Raw genomic sequence first — 10109 nt, forward strand, 5'->3', positions numbered from 1 at the left:
CGGCACCCCCCCCCCCCCCCCCCCCAAGGAGCGGCATCCAGACGCTCAAAACACTTTACGATTCCGGAGGGAGGTGGAGCGGAGGCGGAACAGGGGGAGGGATGGAGGGCCAGGTCCATGTGGAAGTGGAGAGACTGGGAACTGAGGCAAAGTCGGCAGAGCAGAGTACCAAGGTGAAGCAGACGGAACAGTAACCCACCAGGGCAGAGCAGACGGAGCAGAAGACCTCCATGGCTGAGCAGACAGAGCAGGAGCCCACCCTGGGCCTAACTCGGTGACATGACCCCCTCCTGGACGGAACGGAGGATCTCGGGAACAGGAGCCCTCTGTGGGCTCAACTCGGGGACAGGAGCCCTCCAGGCCTTCATAGCCATGACAGAACAGGTAAAGAGTTTACAACCGGCCTCCATAGCCGTGACAGGGTAGGATGAGGATTCACAGATGGCCTCCTTAGCCGTGACAGGACAGGCAGAGACCCCCTCCTGGACGGAACGGAGGATCTCGGGAACAGGAGCCCTCTGTGGGCTCAACTCGGGGACAGGAGCCCTCCAGGCCTTCATAGCCATGACAGAACAGGTAAAGAGTTTACAACCGGCCTCCATAGCCGTGACAGGGTAGGATGAGGATTCACAGATGGCCTCCTTAGCCGTGACAGGACAGGCAGAGAGTTCACAAACGGCCTCCATAGCCGTGACAGGACAAACAGGAAGTTCATAGTTGGGTACTACTGACACCTCTGGAGGTTCTGCAGTGGGTGCCGCCACCTCTGGAGGTCCTACAGTAGTGCCCTCAGGACACAGGGAGCGTTCAGCAAAGGTTCCTTCGACCTTGACCTGACAGGTTGAAAGTGCGTTTATGGGCGCCACCACCACGCAAGGAGCTGAAGCGAGCACCGCCGCTTCGGGAGGTTCTGCAGCATGCGCCGCCACCTCTGGAGAAACTGCAGCGGGCACCATTGCTTTGGGGAACACAGCAGCGAGCACCACTACCTCAGGAGATTCTGCAGCTTCAGCCTCCACCTCTGGAGACCTAATAGTGAGCGTCGCCGCCTCTGGTAGTTCTGTGGTGGTGTATGCAGCCCAAACACACCAAAACAGAGGAATTAGTTTAGGAACAGAATAGTTAGAGTGAGTAGGTTTGGGGATACAGCTCAGACACCAGTGGTGTATCCCTCACACTAGATACCAGACTGGGATACCGGAAGACTGACCTTGACGTGCCTCATGACAATCAGCTATGACGTGACTTGGTTCATGAAGATCAGCTGTGACTTGTGTAACGAATCAGCTCATGGGAAATATGAATAATTAATCATAACTAGTTATAATTAATTATGAATATTTTAGATCCGCTGTAGATATTTAGTTGACCTCTCAGGGTCAACTGTCTTGTCAATTCTAAGAACGTTAATTTCCTGGTTAAGGGAAATAACTTCCTTACTGTACAATTCTACAGCTTCATCGACGGGGTTCGGTAATTGACCCACGCATGCCCTAGTGGTTTTTGACACGGAACTCTTGGGCCTGATGTTGGTGGGGCAGACGGAGACGGCTTAGGAGGCCTTGTGATATGAAATTGCCCGAAGATCCCAAGTCGACGAGGACGGAGACTGAAACAGAACAATCGGTGGTGAATAGTTGTACTGGTAACAAGGATAAAGTTGAGATTACTGGTTCGAGTTGAATAGTACTCACCGCAGGGCATAGGGGCCTGACGGGGCAGGCTTGAATGAAATGGCCTGGAGCAGCGCAGTACAGGCATAGTCCAGCCGCTAGGCGGCGAGCGCGCTTAGCGCGAGTGAGTCTGGTGGAATCCATGTGCATGGTTTCTGGTACTGGGGGACTGCTGGTGACTGCTGCAGGCTGGTGGACTACTGCGTCAGGCTGGCAGGCTGACAACCGTTGGGAGATGCATGTGGCTCTTTGCATGAAACTCTCTAACCCCATAGTATCATCATAGATGGCCATTTGAGCACGGATGCGAGGAATCAAACCCTGCCGGTAGGCACTGAGGAGAGGGGTTTCATTCCAGCCACTAGTCGCCGCTAGCGTCCGAAATTGCAGGGTGTATTTGCTGGTGGTAGAAGCGCCTTGACGCAGTTGCAGGCATTGGTCTGGGACGGATAGCATTCCTGTAGCAGAGCCAAACACTTCCTTGAAATGATTAGTGATAGCATCATGCGAGTTGATTATAGCACTATTGGCGTTCCATATTGCTCGTGCCCACAACAGTGCTCTGCCAGTTAGCAGGGAAATCAAGAAGGCTACCTTCGATCGTTCCGTAGAGAATTTCTGAGGCTGCATCTCGATGAACAGTGCCACTTGGAGAAGGAAGCCGCCACACTCAGCTGCGCCACCAGCATAGCAAGCAGGAATGGCCATGGGACTTACAGAGGCAGATTGCGGGGTAGTGACTGGCATGAGAGAGGCTCGGAGGGTATTGACCAATTCTTCCAGTACCTCTGCGGGTGAGGGAACCCGGGGATTCATGGAGGTGTATGTCCTTCGTCCAGTCTTCTGTCACACTATGAGCCAGAGACAAAAGGTAAGGATGCAAACAAGAGGGTTTATTGAACAATGCGGAGAGCAAGTTGATGACAGGTGAGTATGAGATGCTAGAGAGTTCTTAAGAGAGTGCTAGAGAGTTCTTAAGTTCTTAAGAGTTCTCTGGGTAGTTCGTTGGTATCCTTTGCGGGTATCCGGAGAGGATGAGAACAGGATCGTTGGAGATAAGGATCGATGGAGCTTCTAGGGGTAAGTAAACAACAGATCAGATAAAGGTAGGAGTCAGGCGGAGTTCAAGCTGGTGAACAGTAGACCGGACAGTGAAGCAGTGAGAGCAGTGCAGGGATATAGTGTGCTTAATGAGTCTCTTCGGAGGGTATTGACCAATTCTTCCAGTACCTCTGCGGGTGAGGGAACCCGGGGATTCATGGAGGTGTATGTCCTTCGTCCAGTCTTCTGTCACACTATGAGCCAGAGACAAAAGGTAAGGATGCAAACAAGAGGGTTTATTGAACAATGCGGAGAGCAAGTTGATGACAGGTGAGTATGAGATGCTAGAGAGTTCTTAAGAGAGTGCTAGAGAGTTCTTAAGTTCTTAAGAGTTCTCTGGGTAGTTCGTTGGTATCCTTTGCGGGTATCCGGAGAGGATGAGAACAGGATCGTTGGAGATAAGGATCGATGGAGCTTCTAGGGGTAAGTAAACAACAGATCAGATAAAGGTAGGAGTCAGGCGGAGTTCAAGCTGGTGAACAGTAGACCGGACAGTGAAGCAGTGAGAGCAGTGCAGGGATATAGTGTGCTTAATGAGTCTCTGCAGGTGTGGGTGATCAGTATTCTGGTGATTGCGATCTGGTGTGTCTTGGGGCTGGTGACTGTGAAGGCAGAGACTCCCTGACTGCATGCAGTCGTCTAAACTACACCATCATTTCTGCTTTGATTACCTGTGAATTGTATACCTCTTACATTTCAGTATAGTAGATGTTTTACTACCTGATTCATTTTTGAAGGCTCTTAAAACCATGACATGCACTTTTTTTTCTCAGTCTGCTGCTGATCACCTGACAGCTCAAGTCACCAGTGAAGTGTTTGGGACTGTGTATGTGTTATTGTGTTATTTTAGCCAATTAGTGTTGCCAGGACAACATTTTTCTGCATCTCAAGTGAGAGCAGTCACATGACATTTACAGTTTTACAGTTTGGCTCAAAAAGTTCTGTGGTCACATTACCAAACAAGGCATTTTGTAGCTCCAAAGAGCCCTGTGAGAGCCATACAGCTGCCATTAAGATGAATATAAATCTAACAAAAAAACTCTCTCCAAACAGTATACAGTCATGGCCAAAAGTTTTGGCAGTGACAGAAATTTTGTGTTTTGCAAAGTTTGCTGCTTCAGTATTTGTAGATTATTTTTTCACGTTTCAATGGTATGGAAAACAATAATAAGCATATTAAAAGTTTTAAAAGCAAAGAAATCAGAGTCAATATTTGCAGTGTTGACCCTTGTTCTTCATAACCTCTGCTATTCACTCTGGCATGCTGGATATTAGCCTCTGGGCCAAATCCTGACTGATTTGGCATTCTTGCCTCATTAGTTCTTGGAGTTGATCACAGTTTGTGGGCTTCTGCTTGTCCACTTGCCTTTTGAGGACTGACCACAGGTTCTCTATGGGATTGAGATCCGGGGAGTTGCCTTGCCACGGACCCAAAATTTCAATGTAATGATCTTCGAGCCACTTCTTTATCACTCTTGCTTTGTGACATGGTGCTCCATCATGCTGGAAAATGCACGGATCATCACCAAATTTGATCGTTGGAAGAAGTCGCTCTTGCAGGACGTTTTGATACCATTCTTTATTCATGGCAGTATTTTGGGCAGAATTATGATATATATTGGTTGAAAAGCAACCCCACACATAGATGATCTCAGGATGCTTCACTGTTGGTAAAACACAGGACTCATGGTAGCGTTCACCTTTTCTTCTCTGAACAATCGATTTTCCAGATGTCCCAAACAGTCGGAAGGGAGCTTCATCAGAGAAAATAACTTTGCACCAGTCTTCTGCTGTCCAATCCTTGTACTTCCTGCAGAATTTCAGTCTGTCCTTGACATTTTTCTTGGAGAGAAGTGGTTTCTTTGCTGCCCTTCTTGATACGAGGCCATTGTCCAAAAGTCTTGGCCTCACTGTGCGTGCAGATGCTCTCGCACCAGCCTGCTGCCATTCCTGAGCAAGCTCTGCACTGGTGCTGACACGATTCTGTAGCTGTAGCGATTTATGTCACTGCCATAACTTTTGGCCATGACTGTCAATCAAAGACCATTTAATTGATTTTCTTCTGTTCAGAACTGCTCTTGTGTTTATGCAGTTCAGTCTCAAGACAACATGCATTTATGTCACATTTAATTATTCTTTATTCATTATTTTAAATTCAAAAGCCGTCAGAAAAGTTGTGATTCTCAATGTGATTTTCAGGTAAAAACACTGTTTAGTACAGCAGTGGATATTATTATTATTATTATTATTTACATTTACATTTAATCATTTAGCAGACGCTTTTATCTAAAGCGACTTACAAATGAGGACAATGGAAGAAATCAAAATCAACAAAAGAGCCATGATATACAAGTGCTATAACAAGTCTCAGTTAGCTTAACGCAGTACGCATAGCAAGGGTTTTTTAAATAATATAATAAATAAAAAGAAAGAAAACAGATTAGAGCAAGCTAGTGTTAGAGGCCTTTTTGCTTTTGTTAATTGTATAATAACTGAAAAGAAAACAGATAGAATACAAAAAGATTAGAAAGCAAGTGTTAGTTTTTTTTTTTTCTTTTTAAGAAAACAAGCAGCAAATGAATAGAGTGCAAGTCTAAGAGGGACAAGTGTTTTTTCATTTTTTCTTTTTTAAGAATAGAATTAGAATAGAGAGTGCTAGAGTTAGAGGGTCAAATTTTAGCTGATTCTTGAAGATGGCTAAGGACTCAGCTAATCAGATTGAGTTGGGCAAGTCATTCCACCAGGAGGGAACATTTAATTTAAAGTTATTAAAGTTTTAAAGAAATTTCCCCCCACAATTTACACAAAATTCTACTTAATGGGTTAGTTCACCCACAAATAAAATTGTCATTATTTACACACCCCTAGGTTGTTCCAAACTTGAATGAGTTTCTTTCTTCGGCTGAACACAAAATAAGATATTTGAAAGAATTCTGGTAACCAAACCGTTGCCGGTAGACATTTAATTGCTTACTATGGACAAAAATACTAAGGCTACCGTCAGCTTCAAAATATTTTATTTTGTGCTCAACAGAAGAAAGAAACTCGTACAGGTTTGGAACAAGTGGAAAGCGAGTAAATGATGACAGAGTTCTAATTTTTTGGGTGAACTATCCCTTTAAGAATGTGAAAGAGTTTGTCGATTCCATCCTGTAGTCAATATAGACCATAAGACAGGTGCAGCCGCAGAAAGACATTTTGTATGAATTGCGTACAAAGCGTGATTCCATCAGCCTTATTTTCGCTCTTCATATAAATATGACAGAAAGAGACAAACCAGGATTTAAGTCAAGGCCGTGCACTAAAAAGTCCTTTTTCAATACAGTTGATGGGTTCAAGCCATCTTTAACAGTGCTTTATTGTGTGTTCCAGAGGCAATTAGGCTGAGTCAATAAGATGGCAGTCTCTAGTGCTGGGATCAGGTGCAAACAAAAGCACTATATGGACCAACAAAGCTAAATATTTATACCCGCTTTGTCCTGTCAAACACAGTGCAATAAATATGGCTCACCAGGGTTAATGCTTCAATATTGCTCACCAAATGTACTTAATAGGACCTTAAGTCTAATAGTCTCAGCATGATGAGGCAAAGTTACATTTAACATCTATAAAAACACAAACCTTCATTTCAAAGGCCATGTTTTGGATTATTAGGCATGTCGAGGGTCACAAAACAACATATTTCCTCATTTGAGAATTAAATACATTCGCCTAACGCTGCTATTCACGCAAATGCAGAAAAGCAGCTAAACACAATGATTTTATGAGGTCAGCTGGAAATGAATGCGAAGAATGACAAGGCAATCCATTCACCGGTGCTCTGGCCTTGACAACAGCGACTCCTCTAATGAAATTAACATCTTTAAATTACACTGAGGTCACAAGGCCATTTATAAGCACGTTGGGCTATTTATCCCAAAACTCTATTCCGCTCGTCTTCATTTGCCCCAAAACGAATCAGCCCTATTTCCTCCATTCACGACTGGATATACACTCTTAAAAATAAAGGTGCTTCAAAAGGTTCTTCAAGCGATGCCATTCTGTCAAAGGTTCTTTAAAGAACCATCTCTTTCTTGTGTTTTTGTAATCTGAAGAACCTTCTTTCGCCACAAAGAACCTTTTGTCAAACAGAAAGGCTCTTCAGATGTTAAAGGTTCTTTATGGAACCATTTAGACAAAAAGGTTCTTCTATGGCATCGTGAAGCACCTTTATTTTTAAGAGTGTAGGGCATGAACGCAAACAGTGCGGCTGCAGTGGACACGAGAGATATTAAAGACCGATGAGAAGCTTGAGATAAATGGCGGAGCAATTAATTTGTGACTTTTAAAAAGTCCTAATGAAGAGAAATATAAGTATAGACGAGCGGTAAAGAACAGAGATCAGGGCAGGGCATCGCATTGCATTAGACAGGAGAAGTCGATTTTGTTTTGTAAGAAAAGTATTGGTGTGATGAAAGCGAATGAGGGGTTATGGGTACCTGTACAGGACCGATGCTTTTATTCCTGCCTCCCGGCATGCCATCTTCTCTGATTGCTGAAAAACACAAAACCAAATAATGAGCTGAATGTCCATTCAAAAAGAATTTTACCTTCGAGATGAGACATTCTGCGTGCCTCTGAAATGCTTCGCCTCTTTTCAGCATTCAAATTGAAATGACTAAATTGCTTTGTATATGCCTCATGATTTAGATGTTAACCGCTGAAGGAACAAAAGAACAATTGCGGCATGCTTTCAACAACACCCAACTTTGGGGGAAGAAAACCAGACATTATAAAAGTGTGTCTAGAATCTAAGCTCAATACAGCTGAAGGTGGATTAGAAATGTCGCTCGGATACTGTAAATACTTTGACACCGTTCTTTGGCCAGAACATGAACTCTTTGCTATGTATTGATGAGTAACCTATTATATGAGTTTTCTAGCATTTTGAGTCTAACATGCAGATAATGTAGTAAAGCAATAAGCCACTGAAGGCTGTGCATAAGAGTTGTTGTTGAGTGCATAAACCCCCTTTACTGTGGTAAAATCCCTGTGAAGCATATTTTCAGATGGCTTTTGCTTTTATAAACTGGCAACAATAGATGTAAAAGATGTCATATTTAATTAATAATAATTGCAGTTTATTAATAAATATAATTTAGTTAATTTTCAAATGTGGCTGTTATAATTGGGTTTAAAACAAACCACACTTAACTTTTTGAAAAGAAGTGTGCTTAATTGTATTGAATGTGTACTTGTAGTGTGCATCAAATCTTCAAAGCATATATTTTTTTAAAAACTGTATTTGCAACAATATAATGTTGATTAAATAAAAGGCCACTTAAGTGTACTTAAAGAGAGACTTGTATGACCATGTTTCTTAACACGCGTTGAAAAAGTGCACTTGGTAATCATGTCAAATTAAACATCCTACTTTAAAGTACATTTTAAATTATTTAGTTATAATACGTGTCATGCATTAAAGCTGTACACTTATTTTTATGTGTTGACTAGCACTTACATTTAAAGTTAATATATTTGAATGTACTAAAATGCAACTTCATCATTACATATAAGTATTTACAAATATATTTAAATACATGACATACAAGTTTCAATAAGAATAGTTTACCATAAATGAGGTATATCCGGCAGTACTTTAACCATATTTCAAAGACATTTATTAACTATTAATTAGTTAATTAACTAAGTTAATATGAAATTACGATAAAGATATACTTAAGCCCTATTAAAAAAAAAAAAAAAAAAGAGTTTAGCTAGTTGCATTTAATATTGATTTAAAACATAGCACATTTTCATTTAATTGCAATTAACATGCACTTCACATATGTGACCTTGGAGCATAAAAGCAGTGTTAAGTCGCTGGGGTATATTTGTAGCAATAGCCAAAAATACATTGTATTGGTTAAAATGATCGATTTTTCTTTTATGCCAAAAATCCTTAGGATATAAAGTAAAGATTATGTTCCATGAAGATATTGTAAATTTCCTTCCGTAAATATATCAAAACTTAATTTTTGATTAGTAATATGCATTGCTAAGAATTCATTTGGACAACTTTAAAGGCGATTTTCTCAATATTTGATTTTTTTTGCACACTCAATATTGTCAATATTCAATATTTCAATATTGTCCTATCCTAACAAACCATACTTATTTATTCAGCTTTCATATGATGTATAAATCTCAATTTCGAAAAATGTACCCGTATGACTGGTTTTGTGGTCCAGGGTCACATATTAAGGTCACATATTATATAGTATATTACTTCTGTAATAGGTACTGTTTAAATGTATGCTGATGTGTACTTTTTCACAAGGGTTTCTCGTCTCTTTTGGAAGACTTCTCAGTTTTGCATTTACTCTGTCTTGAGAGGAGTATTCTATACGGTTCTCAGGGGTGCTGAAGCTTATGCTCTATGAATAGGAAATGTAATGCATCTACAACCAGAATCATCTCCTGAACGCTTCTCAATCTTAACCCAAACATGATATGACAGTAAAAGATGAAATGACTGTTTCATGACTGTGACTGTTGTCAGAGAAGTATCTAAATTACAGGCACATTGTGAGCTCAGCCCTTGTGTATTATTGGTATTGTCACTAGAGGGCAGTGGGGATTGTTTTAATGTCTTTTCCACCTATTTGTTTTTGTTACCAAACTACCTTTAACATATTATGGTAAAACAGCTTTATGGTTTACAGCTAAACTATAATGACTAATTATACCCTGTTGAAAAGACCAAATTAGACAAGCTCGAATTTCCATGCAGGTTCAGACTGGTCAGAGCTGGTTTGGCTAGTAAATGCTGATCAGCCAGTCATGCTAAACTGAGAACACAGATATGACTGTATCGGCTCCATTGACATCTCTCACCTTTGCGGTTCATTCCCATCTGCAGGCACTTGAGCAGCCTGCAGTACTGGCAGCGGTTGCGCTGTTTGCGTGACATCTCGCAGTTCTTGTCGCGGCTGCAGCGGTAGACGCGCTTGTTGCAGATGCTGCGCTTGAAGAAGCCCTTGCAGCCCTCGCAGGAAATAATGCCATAGTGCAGTCCTGTGGCACGGTCTCCGCAAATAAGACAAGAGCGCTGCTCAGCCTGGTCATCTGAGAGAAACACACAAACATACAGAGATCAGGACCAAAGTATGTAGAGATACACATGTGCATGCAGATGTATTCTGTATATTTTAGATCAGGGGTGTCCAAACTCGGTCCTGGAGGGCCAGTGTCCTGAAGAGTTTAGCTCCAACCCCAATCAAACACACCTGAAGCAGCTAATCAAGCTCTTGCTAGGCATACTAGAAACTTAAAGGCAGGTGTGTTGAGGCAAGC

General features: G+C 42.0%; 1 protein-coding gene across 1 annotated transcript in view; it reads right to left on the reverse strand.

Annotated features, from left to right (window-relative positions):
* Positions 1–7084: 7084 nt before the first annotated feature.
* LOC107566005 (nuclear receptor subfamily 6 group A member 1-A-like) overlaps positions 7085–10109 on the reverse strand; it is a 6685-nt gene continuing 3660 nt past the window's right edge. The window contains exons 2-4 of the mRNA XM_016251353.1: positions 9651–9881; positions 7253–7308; positions 7085–7108 (exon numbers count right to left, since the gene is read on the reverse strand). Of these exons, the coding sequence (XP_016106839.1) occupies positions 7085–7108; positions 7253–7308; positions 9651–9881 (311 nt within the window). The remainder of the gene's footprint in view (positions 7109–7252; positions 7309–9650; positions 9882–10109) is intronic.

Source organism: Sinocyclocheilus grahami, unplaced genomic scaffold (genome assembly GCF_001515645.1).
Source record: "Sinocyclocheilus grahami isolate Dianchi unplaced genomic scaffold, SAMN03320097.WGS_v1.1 scaffold1040.1, whole genome shotgun sequence".
Lineage (NCBI taxonomy): Eukaryota > Metazoa > Chordata > Actinopteri > Cypriniformes > Cyprinidae > Sinocyclocheilus > Sinocyclocheilus grahami.